The 23810-nt window shown below is 41.8% G+C and overlaps 4 protein-coding genes across 11 annotated transcripts in view; 2 read left to right on the plus strand and 2 right to left on the minus strand.

Annotated features, from left to right (window-relative positions):
- Positions 1–1475: 1475 nt before the first annotated feature.
- hapstr1a (HUWE1 associated protein modifying stress responses a) lies at positions 1476–9719 on the plus strand. Its single transcript, XM_076086483.1, has 5 exons — positions 1476–1880; positions 2912–2992; positions 3658–3725; positions 3957–4167; positions 6431–9719. Exons 1-5 carry the CDS (start codon positions 1685–1687, stop codon positions 6745–6747), a joined length of 873 nt encoding a protein of 290 aa, XP_075942598.1. The 5' UTR covers positions 1476–1684; the 3' UTR covers positions 6748–9719.
- An 878-nt stretch (positions 9720–10597) lies between these two features.
- Positions 10598–13124, minus strand: dctn5 (dynactin 5). The gene is made up of 6 exons (XM_076086485.1): positions 12624–13124; positions 12378–12446; positions 12164–12282; positions 11870–11981; positions 11539–11641; positions 10598–11439 (listed from the first exon to the last, which is right to left on the minus strand). The coding sequence occupies exons 1-6, from the start codon at positions 12669–12671 to the stop codon at positions 11342–11344; spliced, it is 549 nt and encodes a 182-aa protein (XP_075942600.1). The 5' UTR covers positions 12672–13124; the 3' UTR covers positions 10598–11341.
- Positions 13125–13207: 83 nt separating this feature from the next.
- ndufab1b (NADH:ubiquinone oxidoreductase subunit AB1b) lies at positions 13208–16806 on the plus strand. Its single transcript, XM_076086484.1, has 5 exons — positions 13208–13402; positions 15100–15219; positions 15326–15413; positions 16303–16418; positions 16538–16806. The coding sequence occupies exons 1-4, from the start codon at positions 13232–13234 to the stop codon at positions 16392–16394; spliced, it is 471 nt and encodes a 156-aa protein (XP_075942599.1). The 5' UTR covers positions 13208–13231; the 3' UTR covers positions 16395–16418; positions 16538–16806.
- Positions 16807–18114: 1308 nt separating this feature from the next.
- The window catches only part of LOC142945116 (trinucleotide repeat-containing gene 6A protein-like), a 32328-nt gene continuing 26632 nt past the window's right edge, over positions 18115–23810 (minus strand). For all 8 annotated transcript variants that reach the window (XM_076086476.1, XM_076086482.1, XM_076086481.1 and 5 more), the window contains one exon: positions 18115–23803. In XM_076086476.1, the coding sequence (XP_075942591.1) occupies positions 23455–23803 (349 nt within the window). In that variant the 3' untranslated portion in view covers positions 18115–23454. The remainder of the gene's footprint in view (positions 23804–23810) is intronic.

Genomic DNA, 23810 nt, shown 5'->3' on the forward strand with positions numbered 1-23810 from the left:
AGCTGTGCCTTGTGTGATTCCCAAACTTAAACTATATTGTCCATCTGTTCTGGAAATGTATACATACCGTAAACTGTGGTAAGATATTTGTAGAATTATCTACAAACTCTAGAAAGTGTATTGTCTAATTAATCTTATGAAAGTTGTTGCAAAGGTTTACATTCATAATTTTAACTTTGCTAAAGTAAAACCTCACTTTAATCTTTTTAAGAAAGAAAGACGACAATCAAGACAGTAATACAAAATATAAAAATAGGCAATTAAAACTGTGAGACTGCTCCCAATTTAATGTTTTTAAGTCTGCTATCTATTTATTAATGTTGACCTCTGGCATGTGTTATGTTATTTTATTTTCTGTTTATTTTTTTCTTCTTCACTTTTTTACATTGATTTTCTTTTATAGCCTATATATATTTACCTAATTATTTTCTTAATTTGAAAAAATGCTGTTAATTTGTATTGTTGTATTGTTAACCGATTAAAAACAAAATTAAATGATGCCAAATTTGGACTTAGAAAACTGTAATAATTTAGGCCAGGCACATCCACAATTCCTAAATTGTTTATCCTCCAAAATGCCCTCCAACCTTTCTCTAGTTGACCATTGTCACTATAATTCACAGAGGGACCCATGTGCCAATAAACAAACTAAATTGCAAAAATACAAGTTATCATGCAAATGAATATGGCCATACATAAATCAAAGATGAACAAAAAAATCTAATTAAAACGAAGGTTTGCAATAAACACTTTACTCACTGGTGAAACGTACCAACTCTAATATAATTGGGTAGTGCCACTGTGTAGGACAACCTACGTCCAATCAGGATTTTTCCCTTCACCAGAGCAGTGTTTACGCTCTAACACTGGTCTATATCTGCAGTGCTGAAACCAGACCCTGGCTGTAACAGACAAGCCTTCAGATTTGACTAAATGGCATCATTCAGTGGATAAAAACAGAACTACAGCAGGACTCGGCCTTGAGTACCGTAGCAGTTGGGAATTTTAAAAATGACTCACTCACTTATGTGTATTTCATCTCATTTTATATTTCGGTTAGTGTTCTATATTAAATAATTGTTTGCTTGTTTTTTTAATTTAGGATTTCAAAAACTCCGATCTAATGGATGGCTGGCTGTTGTCGAAAAATAGAAGTTTATATGATTAATAAAGTCTATTAGTCAGCTCACAGAAGATTATTATAATGACGATAAAACAAAACAAAATTATATTATATTATATTATATTATAGTTTTCAACGACAAAACTTGCAATCTCTCGCAAGCTTGAGTAATGAGGAATTTTCACTGTGGTTCTTTTGTGTCAATGCTGTGACGTACGTATATGACAGCCAATTAAATCCAGAGTAAAGCTCTGAAGTCCAGCCTTCAGTGATCATGTGGCCAATCATAGTTGACATCTGGTCTAGTAGGCGGGATGTAGCGCAGACCAAGCTAGGCTGCGTTATATATATTTCGACGTCGGCGTCTAGGAAAAATAGTTAGCTAAGCTTATCTTCACAGATGGTGGTAGAAATAGGGTCCAACGTTACACTGTAGTGCGAAATATTAAAAAAGAAAACATTATTCATGGATTTAATAACATCATTTTTTAATATAGTGTTCACATAGTCACATATCAACACCATTATAAGCGCATTTTACTTGAGTTTCGGGTGCATTAAATGGAGGAGAAGAAGGAAGACGGAGACTCGGAGATACAGGAACACGGACCCGAGCACTGGTTCTCAAAATGGGAGCGGCAGTGTTTGTCCGAAGCGGAGCAAAGGGAGCCGAGCGAGGAGGAGGCCGACAACGACCAGGATAAACTGTGGCACCTCTTCCAGAACTCCGCCACCGCCGTGGCACAATTATACAAAGGTTCAAGGCAGCTTGTTCGTCTAACTATAACGTTACTTACGTAGCCTGTAACGTAAAGTGTTTGGCTTACTGTAAACTAACGTTCGCGTCACTGTCGGTTCGCTCATGAGCTAGTTAGAATGCTAACTAGCTCGTGAGCGAACTCGCTGGCCAGTACCGGGTGTAACGTTTACAGCTGATTTAGCTAATGCTACATTTAGCTAGCTGTGTTAGCCAGTTTAAAAAAAAAAAAATAGTTAAGAACTCGAATCCTGTGTTATAATACACCTGGTTCGATTGTTAAACAGCCACACATCTAGTTTCACCGACATAATTAAAGTAGCTTAAAGTTAACACGAATATATTTGTCAATGAGATGGGTGTTGACACACAAGTTAGAGAAGCTAACGTAACGTTAGCCCGGCTAGTTACAAAATGGCGACGGTAACAACAATCGTAGCTACGCGACATTCCCAGATGACAGTCTCTTGTATACTCAGTGTTACCATATGTTACGCACTGTTGAGATATGCTATAAAGTTAACAACACTGAACTTGTAATTTTAAACACCCCGTTTGCTGCTGAGTGAGCAGTTTGTCTAGCAACGCGTAGCTAGCGTTATAATCACAAAATGGCGAGGATAGTATTTGTTCGCTATGGAAATAATGGTTTGTGTACAATAAGATACAACTGTCGTGCCTCAAGACTTGATACATTTGTGTCCACGCTGACGGAGCGCGACGTGTTAAGCTTATTCTTGGTCGACATGGCTTTACAACTTTACTGCTGAGAGGGCAGATAAGTTGGTGTCGGTGCTGGCCATCTAGCGCTGGCTGACAGTTATTTTTATGCCAAACCCTGTCCCTGCAATTGTAGATGCAGAAGACAAAATGGCGAATGGAAATGATCTTCACTTCAACCATATAAATCGCCATGCTGTTTGTTCCTCCCAAATTGATGATTGTTGTCCCTTTTGGTCACTTTAACTTTTTAATTCCAGCCACACTTATGGAATAGAAACCAAACATTGTTTCCCCTTCTCCTCCCACAGACAGAGTATGCCATCAGCAGGGTCTGTCATTGTGGGTGCCATTTCAGAACTCTGCAACAGCAGTGACCAACCTCTACAAAGGTATCTAACCACATCCTCCTTCTCTCTAATTGTGTGCCTTTGAGCGGGGTGTATTGATCTGCAAACTAATACACCTACTGTTGTTATGCTTCATTTCATCAGTACAGACTGTTGCTGTCTATCATTGTACTTGTGCTCATCCAACTAATCCATCAAATGTTAAACAGACCTAGTCCTCATTGTTATCAGCTCCATATTTAGCAGCCTGTCACAGGGCTTGTAGGGTTTTTTATGACAGTGAAAGACATGTTCACTGCAGGGTTAAAGAGAAACTATACTACACCAGGCCAAACAGAAACATTCTCAATAACAATGTCAGGAATTAACCAGTAAAACAGAGGTGGTTTGTTGTAGTAAGAATGAGATTGTACTAGACTTGACTCCTAATTTGTCAGTTTAACTCCCCAAAAACTGAAGTGCTAGTGAGTGGTGAGTAGTTGGCCCCCTTTGGAAGTAATGTGCTGCTGTTTCAAAGCAGCCGGTCTTTTTTATTAAACATACAGAACCAAAGATGTATACATTAGAACCCATTATACTAAGATTTCCTGAGGATTTCTGTTCTTCGACTAAAACATTTACCCTATTAAAAGTACCATGCATATTTACTTCCCTTTGGACTTCATGATAATAATGAATATTTTTTATGACGTCTTTCGCCTTCACAGAGAGTGCGGAGGCCCATCAGAGAAGCTTTGATCGGGGCATCCAGATAGGCCACCAGCGCCGTAATAAGGTGGGTCTTGTTCCTCTGTTACCCTTTTGTTAGGCACCTCCTCTCTCGTATCTGGACAAACTGTGATGTTACACCTCCCTGTCTTATTTGTCTGACATTTAGGAAACAAGTGCTTACAGCCTACATTAGGTTTACATAACAGGGATGTTGAAGGGGGGAAAAAACGCATTAGGGTTGGTTGGGGAAACGCCGTGTTTAACGGACGGATTATAACACTTTATTGGCTTGCAGGACATGTTGGCCTGGGTGAAAAAGCGCAGGAGAACCATCCGTCGGGAGGATCTTATCAGCTTTCTGTGCGGCAAAGCACCACCACACAGGAGTAGCAGGGCCAACCCCCGGCTGGCCATGATGGCTCCCAGCCGGGCGAATTCACCAGCTGAGACTGGCTCATCTGTGGAAACAGACCTCCAGCCCTTCAGGGAGGCCATAGCACTTCATGGTGAGTAAAGTGCATGCCCGGCTCTCACCGTACACACCACAATCAGATATGTCACAACCCAGGAGGAAGCTACGTTGTTGGATAGAAAATCAGTGAGAGAGTTTGTGTTTGAGGGAGCATGCTTGTCCTTCAGTCATGGTCCTCTGCTGCATGTGGCTCAGAGATAAGGGTGTGTTGTGCTTTTGGCCAGTGGTGAGAGAGGGCCTCACCTTCTTGGCCCCCCCCCCGTGTGTGTGTGTGTGTGTGTGTGTGTTAAGAGGGAACATTTCACTTAATCAAAAGCAGAGTAGTCTGTCAATGACCCTGCTTTTCAGCAGCTGTTCCTGTTTGTTATTCAGTTTCATGACAGTTCGTTGGTGCTTCTGGTGAGCTGTCGGTGCAATTGGATATTTTAAACTTTATCTGAATGTCCCCACATTTTAAAGGGTATCTGAGGTTAGGCTGGAGGATGTTCAGCATTTGGTGGTTTAGGTTACAGAAACACAAGTTCGGACTGTGTCAGGAGGTTTCAGCACGTCTCCTTCCTCAGTTATCAGATCCCATTTGCATTTCACCACTTCTGTTTGAGTGTGTTGGGACAGACAGTCATTTTGATTTACATGGACGGATTCACACTTCTGTCAACTGCATTCTTTTGTAGATTGGTTCACCACGTTGGGTTTTGAACTTCTACCGGTCACCTCTCGGCAACAGAAACCTCACTACAGCCTCGCATGTTTTTTTTGATTGCTGTGGGAGTCGATTTGTTCAGCCTAAGTTTTGGCACCGAGTCGATGTCATTCTGAAGAGACTTGAACTTGACTCCCGTTATCTTCTGAAATCCAAAATGGAGACAGAAACACTGAAATAACAAATAATGAAGTCATGTCAAAGAGCTGTTTACTTGCTGTCACTTTCTGTCTCTGAGAGAAAGAGGAAGTGGTATGATCTTTACATCTTTAAATTAGATCTAAGATTAAAGGTGCTATTAATAACATTCAGAAACTACATGTTTCACTCTCCATCCCCCTTTTTCACTGCATTCACTTCACACCAAGTGGTTGCCAGTTTGTTTCACAACCTGCATATTGTGTGGTCGAGTTTAGTGAAACTCATCAAGTGATGAATCTTTCGTGTTTAAGTAATGAAGTCATTTTGCGACATGTAGCTGTAGCCCGACATTAGCTACAGATTTAGGTTACTTTGTGCTGTTTCAAGATTCATGTAACGTAGTCTTAGGCTATGGCTGTCTAGTTTTAGGTAACATTTAGCTCGTCATGTAAGCAGTGCTATACGCAGGTATGATGCGTATAACCACTTCTAAATCCTCTCTGATGGGCATCTTCAGTATTCATTGTTTAATGGAAGTATGACATTAAGGATCTTAACCGTAGCTCTTCAGGGATTGAAGCTTTTATTTCTCTCATTTTAATAATCTAACTGGCAACAACACATTAGTTAAGGTTGTAATGACTGTGGTTGTGAATAGTTGATTTTGTTTAAATATGCTGAATTATAAATGTATGGGTTATAATGGTCTGGTACTGATTTTTCGGCTAGTGGTAATCATGTCATATCCGACCCCTTTTCACTTTATATCTCCCCATAAAAGTTCTCTCTCGAACATGTAACGCTATCAAGACAGAGAGACGGAGAGGAAAATAAATCATTCAACCGTTACTTTAACGTCTCCTCCAAATAATCCATCCTCGTAACGATCCATTCATGAAATGAAACTGCACACTTTAGGATCGTCCTTACCATTGGAATAGGCACATTACTGGTTTGTAAGAATGTAATTTAACAAAGCAATCCTGGCCAGACATGAGCCACATGACATATGACATAGAACATATTCCAACAACGTAATCCACCAAATCACACCTCGGTATATTCTCTTATTAATGAATAAATTCAGAGGATGATTCATCAGATTAAAAGTCTTTTTTCTGATCCAAACTATCGTTCTTATATCGGCCTTTAAAGCCCAGTGTTGACCTTTAATACAGATGTTGACTGTTGGATTGATGCACCAATGATGTGCTTGCTTGGTTCGTCACTGTTGGTCCACTCAAAAGACCCCGTTGATGTACGTGTAGCCTTCATTCTTGCCACATTGCAAAGTCGGTAAATAACGGAGACGGATGGTTGCAGCTGCTACCAGACTTGCTGTTGTTCATGTGATCAAGATTTTCATGCCTGCTTATATCTTAGTTCTCCATCTGATGCCCCTCTGTGTGTTTCTGCTCTCTCCTCCCGGTCCTGTCTCCTCCTCCCCCCACAGGTTTGAGTGGAGCCATGGCGAGTATCAGTGTGCGCTCTGGTGCTCCGGGGTCTCCCACACACGTGAGTGGGAGCAGCAGCAACGGAGGCGCTGCTGGCGTCGGCGGTTCCTCCGGCTCGGGGCCGGTGTGCCGCAGCCGGCGCAACGGCCTCCAAGACGTCGACCTGAACACTTTCATCTCGGAAGAGATGGCGCTGCATCTGGACTCTACAGGCTCCGCCTCCGCCGGAGGGGGAGGAACCAGGAAACGAAACTCCACCCAGTGTAGTGACGTCATCACAGACTCCCCTACGCACAAACGCAACAGGATGATCTGATCTGCTGCCTGCCTGTGTGTGTGTGTGTGTGTGGGTGGGGGGGGGGGGGGGGGGGGGGAAACGCCTTCAAAGCCAAGGCGAGGAGAGAGGGGGATGGATGGGCTTATGTGGGACAGACGCACAGACATTCGGATGCCTGGCTGTGCAAAAGAAGCCGGGTTGAAAATGAAAACAAGGACTGAAGATCTCCGTTCGCTGTATTCAAATGTTGAATGAATTCTATTCCTTGTCTCCTTTCCCCTCACTATTACTACAAATCACTGATCTGCAATCAGAACACCTAACGAGAGAGAGTGTGTGTGTGTGTGTGTGTGTGTGAGACTGGGAGGTCTGGACGACATCACACGCTCCTCAGACATCGGCGCCCTGGACAGGAGACAACGAAGGAAGTCACCACTGATTCTGGGGCTGCAGACGGTCCTCAGAAGGAATGAAAAACGCACTGTGCCGCTCGACAAGCCACTTAACCCTTGACACGCGTGTGCCCCTCCCTTAACCTCACCCATCCTCACCCACCACCTTAATAAGGAAGTGAGGGCCATGATCAAACCGAGTTGCAATGCCAAATGGCGGACCCAACTCTTCGTCAGAGACTCAAAACAACCCACCCGCTCTTTCTGTTTCTTCATCATCGCAGCTCTCAGTGGACGTTGCCTGTTGGTGGAGTCGCCCGGTAGGAGCACATCTGTGGCTTCATCATCTGCCGCTCGTAGCCACTTACATTCTCTGGCTATTGGTGGCATGTAACTTTACTCTGCTTCATCAGTGGCTTACTTTAGTTCAGCCAGTCGCCCCTTTTTTAGTTTTGTAGTTCTTCAACCGCCAGTGTTACAACTCTAGGTTTGTTGCCACTGTTTGCAGCAGTGATAGCCAACTTGATTTTGCTTCTTTCTTCACCTTTGTTTTGTTTTTTTGAGGATAATGGAAAAGGAAATGAATTTTCTTTGTGTATACAGCTTGTCAGACAGCCCGTCTGCCGCCTCCCTCTTCACCCCTCGTCTTATTACGAAAGCAGCTGCTGTTTCATGTGATCTTGTGATTATTCTGATGAGTTGCAATAAGGCTTTTTGCACTTAGCGTTCACCTCCTAAACTCATGCAAACAAATCAGCTCTTCCATCGTGTCCCAGTTGTAGCCTCGTCCAGCCCACACATTACTCACAGGTCGCTGCTTAGAGAAGGTAAACACTTGGTGTGACTAGAAGTGGAGAGCTCAACGCTCGCCAACAACTCTTCAGAAGTATTTGATCAGCGTTTCTGCGTGTGAGCTCGGCTCGTATTCAAAGAGTCGTTCCTCGTCTGGTGAATTATTTAATTTATCTGAAGATATTCGGTGCTGTAAACGAAGCATAAATCAGAGAAATGTTTACAAAAGTAGCGTTTCTCAACACCCCCACTACGCATGGCAGCCAGTGCACACGAGGCTCTGGGTTATCTGAGGGTGTGATTGGGTGTAAAGGGGTGTGTGCATTAAAGAAAACGTGGATGGGTTTGATTTTACTCGGTGCAGGATGATGCAACTCGGGGCTTGTTTCATTCTTGAAATGGTTGTTTGCTTTCCATCCTTCTGTAACAGAGAGGAGGAGGAGACACTGACATCACACGAGTCAGACATTTGGGTACATTTAGCCGTTTGTAAAGTCGTATAAACCGGTGCTGCTCAGATTTATCAAGTCTTTAACGACGGATCTATGCGTGTTTGTGGGCGTAATAAACTCAAATTGTTGGATTATGCTTTCATTTAGCATAGGAAGCTAACAAAGTGTAAATCATTAAATATTATTTAATCTTGAGTTGTCTAGTCATCAAACATGGATACCCTGCCATAATAGTGCTGCAGTAAGTTATCAGGCTGTAAACCTGTGACAGCGGCTGTAGCTGACTCGTGAGATGTCCATGGATTCCTTGTTTCTATTTTCTCTTTGTTGACTTCTTCACGTCCTCTCACCTTCATGACCTGGAAAGTGGGTTTTCTTTAGTTGTATGAAGCATGCCAGTTTTTAACTTCTGTTACATTTTGGTCACAGATTTCATTTTTGCGTTTCGAGGTTGGCTTTTTATATTCACACACGATTGCTGGCTTGTCGGTGAAAGAGGAGACCCGGGCTGAGATTCTGTTGCTTCTGTCAAAACGAAGAGTTTAAAAGTTTGTTCTTATATACAAGTGAAACCACTGAATTAGACCTTTTTATATTGGAAACGGGAGACTGGATTTGCTTACAGTGAGCCTCTGATGACTGTGAAGGAGTTCACCGGGAGGATTCATGTCTCCTTTAAGTTCTGGGTAGCTTCATCTAGCGAATAATGTAACATAGGAAGGATCCATGTTTCTTTGAATAGGAACTCCTCTCTCCCCCCCCCCCCCAAAAAAAAAAAGTGACATTTAGAGTCCACATGTAGACTCTGGGACTCTGCAGAGTGCTCATGGAGGAATATAATGGAGTGAATCCTGACAGCTTGGCACTTTAATCACTGTCGTGTGTCCAACACTCAACGTCCGGAGCACTCTTGACTGAAACCAAATGGCGCTTGTTGTTACAAATTAGTAGTTCTAAAACCTCCCAGTGTTTCTGTTGCATGACAACTCGTCAGTTAAAGGGAAGATGTGAAAAATAGAGTAAAATTCAGACTATCAAAGGATCCACTGAAGAGTTGTGAGCAGGATCGAGCCGTCTCTCTGATCCCACTGTGACCTGCTGCGTTGACCCCTGATGGTTGGTTATAATTTGGGGGGGGGGGGGCACTTAGTGTTCTCTCTTTTCTTCCCCGGAGCCAATCACCGGCCTTCATCCACATTGTTTCAACAGGCTGACTCATGCCACGTGTCTCTGGAGCCAACACTATTATCAACAGTTTCTTGATACTTATTTGTTTAAAAAAATAATAAATGGCTAATCTATATACTTAACATTTAATTGTTGGTATGATATATGTGGTTCACATTGTAAAATAAATAAAACCATTCAGTTGAAATTGGACAGACTGTTTCATTTAGAAAGGAAATTGGGAGATTTGATTTGCTTAATATTTAAATATTTAGGGTCCTCTATTAATAAACCGGGATTTATATGTTTCCTTGCAGCTCTTTAACTTTGGATAAGTCGCATTTCCTTAAATTATCAGTTGAGAATTAAACAACAAAGCAAACATTTTCAGGCAAAGGAAGGAAGCTTAGTTTGAGGTTGTGGTGACTTTAGAAGTGATCATCTTCGCCCTGCTTTGGCTGCTTTAGGCCACTGGGTGGCGCCAGAGGACCGCGTTAGAAAAACTTCTACTCGTCCTGAGTCTACGATGACATGAGGCTGCACACTTTGTTACCCTGTTTTTATGTAAACATTACTTATTTACAAGAAAACGGCACAGGGCAGCTTTAAAGTGATTGCTAACAGTTAGCTTAAAGTTGTAAACGAGTTATGTTTTTCCATACTAAAACACACTGTATCGTTGAGGTCTAACAGTTAATTTCTTACTTTGTGAAGTGAAATATTTGTGAAGCTAATTCTGTAAATAATGAAAAAACCCTGCTTCTTTTTCCATCCATGTTTACGTGCCTAGTCTTCTTCCTCTCTGCCTTGGTTGGCGTATTGTTACATGTCTTTGCACATTACCACCAGTTAACGATAAGCACAATAGCATAGACAGATATTAGGCGCTTGTGTGCACGTGCACGTTACAAACATTGCCCCTCGAGCTACTTTACATGAATAAATCTATCATAGTATGATGCAAGATAAATGCTCTGGAGCGGATATTATGGAGTAATAACTAGCACAGTAAGTGGAGGTAAAAAGTATAAGATGAAGCGTTTTACAGTTTTGTATTGTAGAACACAAGACAGAGCCGAGTCCACATAAGTTTGTTTAAGCATTCGTATTTATTTAATTGCTGCACCGTTTTAGATGTTTGCTTTGGATATTGTATGCACACAGAAAAATGACACAGGGGTCAGTTGATCATTGGAAACATAACAAAATAAAAATCCACTGTATTAAATACGTTTTATGACAAATCTCATAAGCCAGTGAAGGAGAAAGCAAAAAAGTTCATCAACATTAGGAATAAAATGACTGACAAACAATACATTTCACAAATCGCTGATTTAAGTGTGATGCTCTGTTTCCTAAATGAAATGTGGACATGAATGACGCACACGTACAGCCAACATCCTCAATCACAGCTGCTGTTGCTTTTGTTTTGGTCCACGGGTGTCATACAGTATATTACAAGCTGTGTTCATACACCTGCACACACTCCTTCCTTTCATAGCTCCTCCCCTTTCTCATCTTCACCTACAGCTGCTGTCAGAGAGCAAAGATTGTGATTACCTTTGATCCTCTGGATGGTAAACATGAGCGTGCTGTGTACAGTTTAGTAAAGACTTTTCAAAACTCATTGCAATTGCCTCCTGCAGCTATAAACTACTGTGAAATCATAGAAATGTTCTTAAAAGGACATGTTTGTCCTCCTTGGGGCAGAGAAAGTCAGGGCCTTTGTGAGGTGAAGGACAGAAGGTGAGCTTTCAGAGTCCATTTCTGGTGAGAGACCCCGACTGGCTGGAAAGGGTGTGGATCCTACCGACGGTTTGGAGGCAGGACTCAGATCTGGCTGAGAGGAAGGAACTTCTGGTAATAACTCTTGGTTACATCAATCATGAGGTCCTGCGTGCACTCTGGGAGCTCTCCCGAAAATAGACCTGAGAGAGAGAGAGAGAGAGAGACGAACTCGGGTAAAGGACATGATGGATGAACAGAAAGCGGAGGAGTCAGGTGCGTGTTTGGGTGCTGTAGCTGACCTGGGCATCCAGAGAAGACGGTAAAAGGCGGCACCACGGTCTCAGGAGGGAGCACGGTGTTGTCTAAGATCTTGCAGCAGTCCTTCAGCACACAGCGACGACCCTGAACACAACACCAGTAAACATCTGCTACTGAGTCCAATGCTTTAAGTGTTGTCTTCATTCTGCTTATTGCACCATGTGACTGTTTCCCCATAGGCCAGAGGAGACACTGCTTCTGTTTATGTCCTCTCGCTCTCACTGGGGCTTTGTCTCTGTCATGTTTCATATTTCTGCTCGGTTGTGTGTGTGTGTGTGTGTGTGTGTGTGTGTGTGCTTTCGTTCCACTCACTATGACACAGTTCTTGCCAATGTGGACGTAGGAACCTATCTGTGCCGCGTTGACCACACAGTCCTCCTCGATGAAGACATGGTCTCCGATGTGCAGCGGGAAGAACGCCACCCTGGAGGAGAGATGGAGGTGTTGAGCAGAAAGAGGTGAAGTGCAGGTGTTTGTTTAATCGGCATGAAGCAACCAGAAATTGAGAACACAAAATAAATCTATTACACAAAGACAGTGCCCTGTTGTACACCACTGAAAGAAAATCAGTCTGCTACATTTTGCCAGTAAAGAAGGATTCTTTACCCTTTGCTGAACTTTTTGAATGGTGGTCGAATGACGCTCCGGCTCTTCACCACACAGTGTCTGCCCACCCTGACGTTAGCCAGGTCTCCTCTGATGATGCAGTCATTCATGACAATAGTCTGGAGGAGAGAACACACACATACAATGTAAGCTATCCCACAGCCTAACAGAGTACATTGATAACAACATAATTCACTGTCAGGTGTTTCCTTACCTTGCCATTGAGTACGATGTTTTGACTCCCACACAGCACTGACTGTCTGCTCACTTTGTTGCCAGAAGCCTAAAAAAACAACGACAGCGAGGGTTAATAATTGTATAAAAGTGTGCATCAGTCGTTTAACTTTAAGCACAAACACAATGACTTCAGTCATCCAAAGCCCAACGCCCTGTTTAGCTACAGTTAGCAAAATAGCAAGCGACTAGCTAGCTAACAAGGGATTAAAATCAAACACATTACCGTTTCAATGTACTCTGCTTTGTTGTAAAGTATTTCAGACAACTCCATGGCTGGCAATAAATACAATATATACTAAAATATTGAAGACAGTTGTGATAATCCAGTACTTATAACCCTCTATCTGTTTTGCTCTCTGCTCTGCTGTCAGCTCTCTCAGCTTCTTCTTCGGTCGATTCTATGAATGTCATTTCAGACAGTATGAGCTGAGTCCCGAATCGTCGATGGAATTTAAGCCCAACAAATGGAAAAAGTCCACTGGTATATTTCTTATATTTTAGTTGTATCGTATAAGAGTTATACGCGTATATGAAGTGTTGAATTATTCTGCTAAACGAATTACCAACAACTAATCCGTAATGTGATTCGGTTATCGATTGGTCTCCTCTGGGCCGAATCCTCTTATTTCCTCTTCAATTTTCTATTTTACCTTTTATAAAAGTCAATCTTAATATTTTTTTGATAGTCTGTTTACTAAATAACATTGACGACAGAGCAAATAAAATAAAAAGACTCCGGCTTGAGTTGCGCGCATGCGTACTGCGGAGCCCTTGACCCGTTTCTTCTTCGCTTTGCACGCTGGGAGCTCTTCCAGTCACTTCTTCTCCGTCATGGCGGCTCGTGTCCTGCAGCAGTGCGTCCGCACGCTCGCCCGGCCCTCGCTGAGGCTTTCCACCGGCAGCCTGGCGGTCAGAGCCGCTGTCGCTCCGTCAGCATTCGTCCACCGACCTCTCTCTTTCTCCGCCGACAGCCGGAGGACGCGGTGGCTCGTTCCTACCCGGGTAAGAGTCTGAGGTAACATTGAACAGTCGTGGCCTAGCGTTCGCTGCTGTGACCTACCGACGCCTTTCAAACCTGTCAGGCTAACCTAGCCCGGTTAAAGTTCACGGTAACATGCGAGTAGTTTATTTAACCGTGAGCTAAAGTCTGTTGGGGTGATATCCTGCCCGACGTGCACACAACCCTGTAACGTTGTATTTTTTTGATTACACAATAGCCATGTTTTGCTTGTTGGCTAGCTAGCTAGCTAGCTAGCAGACTTAGTGAGTTCACTGAACAACGCTTGTGTTGTTGTCCCTGTCTCACCTTCAGTCTAGAGCCATGTGGAGGAAACTTAAACCTAATCAATTTATAACACTAAAAGATCATTCTGATGGAGCAATAGTTGCTGCTTTGCGACATGAAACGTGGTGCTTATAATTTAATTGTTTTGTTGTGTATGATTTTTAGCTAGTTCAATTACTGCTTTGTTAATTATTATTATTGTTTATTCCAGGATACTTTAATTAATAACATGTGCTACTACACTGGTCAGTAGTTGTCTTGTGTAGGCTGTGTGAGAGCATCATTAGCAGTAAACTAGCTAGCCAGCTTAGTTAAGATCGAGTTGGTTACTTATGTTAATCTCTCAGTATGTCATTAGTAATTTAACCCACGTTTCATCAGAGTCAAACAATGGTAAATTTATCTAGGAATTTCACTAAAAGTGAGTGAAATAGTACTTAAAACCGAATGCATAGCTGCTGATTTGACTGAGGTCAATAAAGTTACTACACAAAACAAGTATTTTCAAATGTAAACCAATGATCCATGTGAGTGTTCCTGTCACACATTACATTACAACTGCAGTCAGACCCTGAGAGCCATTGAGAGGCAATATAAATGCTCCTTTAGCCCCTTTTTAAATGGAGGCATAACAATAAAGAGAAGAATTAAAAATACAAATGCCCACCCACCTAAAGGGAGTGATACACTCCAGATTCACCCCAAAGACAGACACACACACACAGTAACTAATATTAAGCTTTAGAAAATAGAAGTTTTTAGTTTGTTTGAATGTGGTCAGAGTTGAGACTGATCTCAGGAAGTTTGCGTCATAGAGGGGCAACCAAAGTAACAAAAAGCACCCACAATACAACACGGATAATCTGAGGGATTAATACTAGACTACCGTTGAGAAGGTGAGAAATGTATTGGAGAGTAAAACCAGATAAATGCTTTAAAGACTAAGTAGACGTTTGAAGTTGGTTTTGTTTTGCATACGGGGCTAATAAAGTCATGTAAGCACTGGAGTAATGTATTCAGCTTTGCTTGTACACAAACGTAACCCAGGAAGCAGTGTTACTGCGGTGTAACCTGGTCCCATTCATGCAGGTGCATTGATCAATGAAGAGTGCTGAAGGAGTAAATCCTAAAACCCAGAGTTGAGTCAGCATTTCTCACTTCCACTTCCTTCGTCTCCAAGTCGATACGTTTTCTGAATGGGTTTCTGTTGGACGTCTGAGGTTAATACATGCTTAAGATGTTTTAATGTTTTGTTCAATATTTAATACGTCGGTAAATATCCCACTCGTTAAAAAAGAGATGGAAAGTCGGCATAAATGGCTTCAAGCTAATTCAAGCGTTGTTATATTTCTCTGTGTGTGTTTCCATGACCTTCGTCATGCCTGCTCCTGACTCCTCTCCTCTTCCTCCTCAGATCCCCTCAGTGGGCGTGTTGTGCCGACAGTATGGTGACCTGCCCCCCCTCACCCTAGAAACCATCAAAGAGCGCGTCATGTATGTCCTGAAGCTCTACGACAAGATCAACCCTGAGAAGGTGCGAGAGAGAGAGAGAGAGAGCGCCAACTGGCTGACAAACTGACTGTGAAATGTCAGTGGTTGTGAACGATGTTGTAATGTTGATGTTACTTCCTGCTCCACAGCTGGACACATGCTCCCACTTCATGAAAGACCTGGGTCTGGACAGTTTGGACCAGGTGGAGATCATCATGGCCATGGAGGATGAGTTTGGTGAGTCGGCATGTCGTGTAGCTGCAGGTCTGTCTGAGGTGAAGCTGTCTGTCTGCACACTTCCCCCTGCAGTGTGTGCAGTTTTCTAGTTACACTTAAAACTGAGAGACTGGCTGTGTGGCCTGTTGAATTATCATTTTTACACATTTAGTACAATTTTCCTTTATTTTTGGTCTCTTTTTTTATTCCTCCACAAGCAAAAATACGACATGTCTGTTCTGTGAAAACCACGTTTCTCCCAAAAAACACCACAGGACTGTGTTCAGCTTTGTGACGATGCATTTTTCAGATAAGTGGTTTATTTTGCTTAAGAAGAATTAGAACAGCTCTGCAATGACAAGTTAATTAATCAGTAAATCGACAAAAATAATCTGCAAAAATTCTGACGAAGAAGACGATGTTCAAGCCTTTTTTTTTTTTTTTTAAGAGAGTGCAAAAGATTCTGTAGTTGCATCTTCTCAAATGTGAGAACAAATTTAATATTTTAATTGCAAACTGAATATATTTTTAGATTTTGGACTGTTAGTTAGACTCATCTAATGATGTCAACAAAGGGTTGAAAATGTGATTTTTATCTTTCAACATTTTATTGACATTTGAGGAAAATCAATTCATAGAAAAAAGTCTGAACAGATTATTTAATTATGAAAACAATTAAGAGATGTCTGGTTTTCATTGAACAGAAAAAAGTACACTTTATCATATTTCCGGTGGCATTGAACTGGTCGGTTTGTCTGTTTCTACTGTTTAGAACATCACACAGACCACTTAGTGCAGTCACAGAACGTGTGCGCGTGTCGGCAGCCAGCTGGCTGATCTCTGTGTTGTGTTCAAGTGCATCTCTTAACAGAAAACGTGAGCCCTTTCCTGTTCCGTGTTCCTCCTGCAGGCTTTGAGATCCCTGACGCAGAGGCAGAGAAGTTGATGAGTCCTGAGGAGATTGTACAGTACATTGCAGACAAGAAGGATGTTTATGAATAATGTGTTGGTTCACTGCAGAGGCAAGTCTCTCTTATCAGCCCTGTTTTCTGCCTCTTCACCATCTCACACACACGCGTGCATGCTGCTGTTTGCTCATTTGTTCCTGTTGAGTTGCTCATCAGTATTGTGTTTCTTACAGAGAGGTTGACCCCAGCGTGACATCACAGGAAGTACATTTCCCACTTCCTCCCCGTCGGCTCTTCTGTCCACTGTGGCATCGTTGACGTCAAGCTGCCGTGTCTCGTGTTTGACTGTATTTAAATGAACATGTTATTTCGGAGCTCAGAGATAAACAAAATATCAAAAATGGCTATAACACAGGTTTCACTTTTCTTTTTTTCTTTCTAGCTCCACAATGTGTTTCCGATGTATAATTTCTCACAAATAGATCAATAAATACACATGCTGTATAGTTCTGAGTATCTGCTGTGATGTTTATTCACGTATTACAGGAGAAGCACAAACATGTCGTTGAGTTACGATTAATATCAAAATGCCAAGTTTAGAAATAGCTGCACTATAATTATTTAAACATGGAAGCTTATCCCTTCAGGTTTCATATTTACTTATTCCGACAAGCTATACTGAGTTATGATTTTTCAGCATGCTATGACTTTTTACGACATGCTATACTATGACTTTCAACAAACTACATATACTAGGACTTTTTTTGACATTTTACTTAAAGATGAGTTTACCTCATTAATACAATGCTTGGCTTTCCATATACCTTGTGATAATTCTGATTTTTATTCCACATACTATACTATGATTTTATTTTTTTTACAAGTCTGACTTTTTATGAAATACTATAAAATTAATTTTTTTACAACATACTAACTACACCGACTGTTTATATTATACTTTCACACTTTTAATAAAAAAATTATACTGCAACTATGACATGTTTTATGATACATGACCTTTTTGTGATGTTTAAAATATATTTTACAATGACTTATGACATTTGAAAGACAAAATAACTAGTAATGAAGATCGTCGTCTAATATTTCTTCGCAGTTTGTACACAGTATTGCTATAAGAAATAAACACTCAAAGGGTTCAATTATTTATTGACATGTTATTGGGGTGGCTGTGGAGAAAGCAGGTCATCTTTGAATTGGAAGTTTGTAGGTTCAATCCCCGGCTCCTCCAGTCCATGTATACGTGTCCTTGGGCAAGACACTTAACTCCCATTTGAACCCGAGTGCTGTCCCTTCGTTGTATGAATGTGTGTGAACGATTTGTCCAGATTGGCAGGTGAGACGTTGCCATCAGTTAAAAAAAATTCATAATATAGTATGTTCAAAAAGTCATTGTATGTAGAAATATGTATGTAGTATAGTGTCAGAAAAAGTGATAAAAGTCATAGCCTAGTATGCCGACCATACTGATAAGTTATTGTAAAACGTGTCGAAAAATGTCTAAAAAAGTCATGGTATAGTACTTCAAAAAAAAAGTTACAAATAAGTCATATTAAAAAAAAGTCAGATAAGAATAAATATTTCTTCCTTTTACTTAAAATATCTAACTTGAAGTATTTTTTTTGCTTTAAACATAAATCATTAGGTCACCCAAAACAAATGCAAGGAAATTGCACAGAAGCATTTAAATGTTTTTAAATAGTTATGAAAGGATTTCATTGGTTGGAGATTTCACGTCGTCTCAAATACCAGGAAGCAGACTCGGAGAAATAACGAGTCCAGGTGAAGCAGCCGAGTCATCGTTAGTCTTTTATTGAGGGTTGTACCCAAGTTTTACAGCTTTGTATGACGGCTGCAGGAGCCAGAGGGTTACAAACAGTAATCAGTATACGAGTACAGCCAACAGAAGACCTACTACTTACTACTCTACACCTTAGTACAGATTCTCTTAAGAGCACTAAAATCCAGAAACGTAGGAGAGAAAAATAATACAGAACAAACCAAGCAACAAAGGAAGGAGAATAAAACAGATTAAATGAAACCAAACAAAGACAGCATCAGAGGAGACATTCATTATTAGAGCACACTGGAGTTGGTTTTCTATACCTTGTAATATCAGGCGACTTCGTTTTTGTCAATTTTTATACCCATACAAATAAAGATTGTCCTTCAAAAAGTGCAGTTTCCCCCGAAAGTTTACGATAAAATCCTTTGATGACCCGAGGAAGACGTTTGAAAATAAAAAGGTACTTCCTGTTTTTGTTTGTAAGAGAGGAAGACGTCCCTCTCGTTGATTATAGACACTGTACGTTTATATTCTCATATATATCTATATATTATATATAGCTTCAACAGTCTCCCAAAGCAATGTGCATAATAGGTTTACAGGTGATCCAACTACACACTGGATTGATAGAATCTCTATAAAAAACATTGTAGTTGTGTAAAATTTGCAGTTTTCACCGGCCTCACTCCCCTCGGCCTGTCGAGGAGACAAGCTGTGAAAATAAAGAAATGGACTTTTGCAAATCTTAACCTGTCCTCTCCTGCTACAACTGGCCCGACGGTTGGTAGGTAATAAAGGTTTTTTTTTTTTTTTCAGTTATTATTAGTAGTAGTACGATTCAACGATGGCACGACATGTTTGAGGAATATTATTGGGAATCCCATCGAAACGCTGTTTTAAAAACATTTTTGGGACACTATTTTTTTTCTCGTTTTTTATTTTTAAAGAAAGCAAAAAAAAAACCCAAGGTGGACATGGAAGCCTGGGTTCAAACACTCCACTGCATAGTCTCTCTGAGCGACACCCCCCCCCCCCCCCACATATCTTTGTGCTGGTTAGACTAAAGCTTTTCAGGGTTTTGTTTGTTGTGTATTCATTTAAAATGTAAAATGACAAAAAGACAGCAGATTCTCACAGTTTGTGTTTTTTTTTTTCTTCTTTTGTGGTTTTTGTGTCAGATAAAGTAGATAAAGTAGCCTTATAGCGCTTTTGATCGACAGTAAGGAGCCGTTGGGTGTGTTATGATATAATATTATAGCATCTGCTCACAGGATAGTTAAGTCAAGAGAAAAAACAGCATCACATTATTTTACATTTAAAAGTAGTAGAGTATCACCAGCCAGCTTCCCTCCTCTCCTCCTTTCCTTCCTCCCCTCTTCTGGCCCTGTCGGCTAGCTGCTTGGCAGCTCTGGGGATTGTACGTTGCTCGTGGTGGTTTTCACTTACTGAAAAGGTTTTCCTCACATCATCTTTTTGCAAATGACATTTTTTCTTCAAGCATTTAACATTGTCCAGCTTTTTAAATACACACACTAACAACACCCCGCCCCCCATCCCATCCCTCTCGCCCTCCCTCCTCAATTTGGCATGATAATGTGTTCAAGCATTCACACACTGTTTCTGTACGAGACTGGGTTCTCTCACACACACACACACACACACACACACACACACACACACACACACACACACACACACACACACACACACACACACACACACACACACACACACACACACACACACACACACACACACACACACACACACACACACACACACACACACACACACACACACACACACACACACACACACACACACGAGCGAGCGAGCGAGCGAGATTAAGCTGGGAACCAAACAGTAACATCAACACAAATGAGAGCGTTTTACAGACGTGTCCCTTCTCTTACAGTGGAGCAACGCTGCCTCCCGAGCTGCCGATCGGGGGTCAGTTTTTTGTCCCACTAATTTGTGAATGTAAGGATACTGAGGGGCAAAAACTGCTCCCAGATCAGCGCTGGGAGAGAAGCATTGGCAAAAATCAGAATGAACGAAGTGTACAATAATTAAAGAGCGGAAGGGGAATACAGACTATCCAGAGCTCACTTGCAGCCGGACTTCATGTCAGTTTTTGCGTTCTCCTCTCCTGTAGTTAAGCTTAGGAGTTGGAGAGGGAGAGCTGATCCTGGATGAGTCAGCAGAGAGGCAAGCGTAACCCCGAGTCCCTGAAAAGCCAGAAGAAGAACCAGCCAATCACAAGTCACATCCCTGTGCCTGAGTCACGACAAGGCCAACGAGAAGCCCCGCCTCTTTTCAGTCTAGCTCGCTCGTGGTCAGACCAGTAGTCCAATACTGATTGGAATACATACAACAATGAGCGGCGGTCGCTGCATTTTATATATTTCCGAGTTTGAGGCTGATCAGCTGCCAGAGAAGGCAGATCGAGGCTCCGGCCGCCATTTTTATACTTTTCTTTTTTTAACCGTTTTTTTTAAGCTACATTCTGGCTCGGTTCAGGCGGCGTGGCGAGAAGGTCGCTGCTCTGAACCGGCCGGCCCAGTGAACAGAGAGGTAAACCTTCTCTCACTGGGGACAACAAAGCACCATCTTCTCTAGTCGCAGCGCGCGCACGCGCACACGCACACACACACACACACACACGACCCTGTCACTATACTCTCAGACGGACCTGAACATCCAAACTACACGAGCTAAGCAGTCAGTCAGTCTTTCCGACCGTCTATCCTCTAAATCCACCCAAGTGCAAAATCCAAGGCTCCTCAGTTCAACTCGTCAGATTAACTTAACTCAAAAATAAATGACAAGCATGGTTCAGATGTTCCACTCGATAACATTTGTTAAACAAGACAAATAAAGAGATATAGTTTCAGCAAAGAGATCTGGAATTAAGTAAACTAATATTTTGTTTATGATTGAATTATTTGGTACAGAGCAGTTCAATACTGGCACACACACCACTGTCAAGTCTGGCTAATACTCAAGGATTTCACTAGTATCGCTTTGAAGTTGTTAAATATTCACAACTAAACTTAAAAATACAACTTAAGCCAACGTACTTCTGAAATTAAAACTTATATTAGAGGGGAAACACACACACACACACACACACACACTTAACACAGAATAATTACGCGATGAAGAAAAGAAATTAAGGTCCATGGCTTCGCTAATGCTGACCTCTCGTTCGGGCACTCTGAAGCTTTTGTTTCTCCCCGATAATTGTGCATCATAGTAACTAAACAATCACTGGTATGGATTTACATTCACGCTGTACACACACACACACACACCATTCATCAGGTCAGGAACTTATAATGACTACGACCCCCCCCCCCCCCACTCAAAGGAAAACAACAGTACAACAATACAATCATATTCTATTTGTAAACAGGTAGAAGCCACTTGACTTGTTGCATCTTCGGACACAATTAGGATCAAGGCAATGAAATGTGGACGACTTTTGCACTGTTAAAATATTATCTTCAACCAAAACGAACAGCTTTTATGTTTAAGTTTTTCTTCTTTCCTTTTTTCAAAACACCTTTTGTGGCAATGAGAGCAATAAAAAAAAAAAAAAAAAGCAAGTAATATTTCGCATTTGTGTTGTACTTAATGAAACATTTAAAACATTGTGTGAGACACGGGGAGAAAGAAAAGAAAAGCGCCTCTCAGTCGGCCGTGTGAGAGGCTACAGTATGCATAGATACAGAGTCGCCTTTCTCTTGGTTTAAGTCTGACCGTCTCACACTCGCACAATAAACACTCCCCACGTGTGATCCGTACATCAGTGGAGTGGCGGAAGAGGAGGAGAGAGGGCGCGTTGGGTTTTCCGTCCTCCACCCCCCCCCCCCCCCTCAAAGACAGCATATTGAAAGCAGTGTGTTGAGCTTCTCCAGCTTAAAGCAGTTATTTGGCAGAGAAAATAAAACTTACAGACCTATACATAGTTTTCAGTGCTAGAAGTTGGATTTTCCTTTCCTACAAGGAGTAGTAGTTTTTTGTTTTTTTTAATTCACCTACACGGGGGGGAAAACTGGCTTGATTTCCTGAGAACCATTGCTGGTTATTTAGCAGACAAAGAGGAATAGTTCAAATAACCAACGCCATGGCCAAAAACACTGATCCGAATTCCCAGAGTTACAAAGCATCGTCTTCATCCTCAATAAGAGTTTACATTTTTTGTAGTTTTTCTATTTCTTTTATACTTTTTTATTAAAAAGGTTTTTCTGTTTTTTTTTGTTTTTTTTATTGAGTATTTTCTATTTTTATTCTATCTTCTCTTTAAAATGAAGAATGAACACACGTTCCGCCTCCTAAGTCTTGTAAACAAGAGGTTGCAGTGTGGCACCTCCAAACATTGAAAGCCTATTCTGAAAGTGCTGTTTCCCCCCTGCCCACTAGGGGGCTAGTGGGAGGGCTTGCTAGATAGACCCCGCCCCCTACCCTGGGGTGGGCGGGGCTTGCTAGTCCCAGCTGCGGCTACAGTCCTTTGCACTGCAGAGCTCAACGTTCTTTAGTTTTGAAACAAAATTGGTGCAATACTTTTTAATGTCACTTTTTCTATCACCAGATAATCCTCCAAAGTCAGCTTTTATTCTTCGTTAACTATCTGTTGATCTTGAACTCCACGACAACGCAGTAAGGTAGGCGTGCCAAGGCAGAGAGGAGCGCACACACACTCATCCACGCACGCAGTCTCACACACACACACAAAGCACTTCCACGCACATACGTGCATGTGCACGCGCATACACACATACGGTAAGGACCTCAATGAGTAAACAGCTACACTGGAAAAACTGGCTGCTCCCTCTATATTGCAGATTATATATACTGAGAAAAAAACCACATTCAGTGCAAAGTTAAAAAAGCTCATACTCCAACATTGTCAGCAAACAAATGCAAAAAAAACCCAAAAAGAAAACGTTAAAAATGAAAAGAATTGGAATTCAAATAAACATGACGAATGAAACAAAAAATATATATATAATAATGAGCTCGATTGAAGCTTTTTTCGGTCTGAAAGAGCACTACCTGGAAGCAAATATCCATCCGTTCACATTATAGAATTGGCCTGCATGATTCAAGTATTCCGACTGATATGTTTTTGGGCTAAAACAAAGTGGACATATGTGCAGAGAGAGAAACGTAACTTGTTTTCCACAGGGCGACCCCGTTTGTTGTACATCTTGTAAGTGAGAAAGAGTCCGACTAGTGCCATTGCGTTTTTTTTTTAAAACTTTGTTTTCTTTTTTCATTTTCTTCTGCTGATTATTGATAATTCTCTACTGACCCTTCCTCGAGCCTGTTTGATTGGCAGCCGGGTTCACATGGAGTCCCCGCCGCCCGTCAGGTGCTCCACCGGGAGGAAGGAGCTGATTGGAGAAGGGCTGCTGATCCTCCCCGCCTCGGTGCCACTGGGGTTCCCCCACAGGCTACTGGAATAGTTGGGCCCGCCCCAGAGGGAGGAGCTGTGGAGATCGCTGCTGTTCCACTGGTTGGGTTCAGGAGCGCGGCTGGGAAAGCTGTGGGACTGATCCATTCTGCTCTGAGAGGAGCCGACGGTCTGCCAGCTGGAGGAGGGAGTGGCCAATGACTGCCCTTGTGCAAAGAAACGGTTGATTTCCTCCTCGCTGGCAAACTCGGCCAGAATAGTAGTGTTCCCCAAAACACACCTGCAGA

This window comes from Anarhichas minor, unplaced genomic scaffold (assembly GCF_050575085.1).
Source record: "Anarhichas minor isolate MPS153535 unplaced genomic scaffold, ASM5057508v1 ptg000007l, whole genome shotgun sequence".
Classification (NCBI taxonomy): domain Eukaryota; kingdom Metazoa; phylum Chordata; class Actinopteri; order Perciformes; family Anarhichadidae; genus Anarhichas; species Anarhichas minor.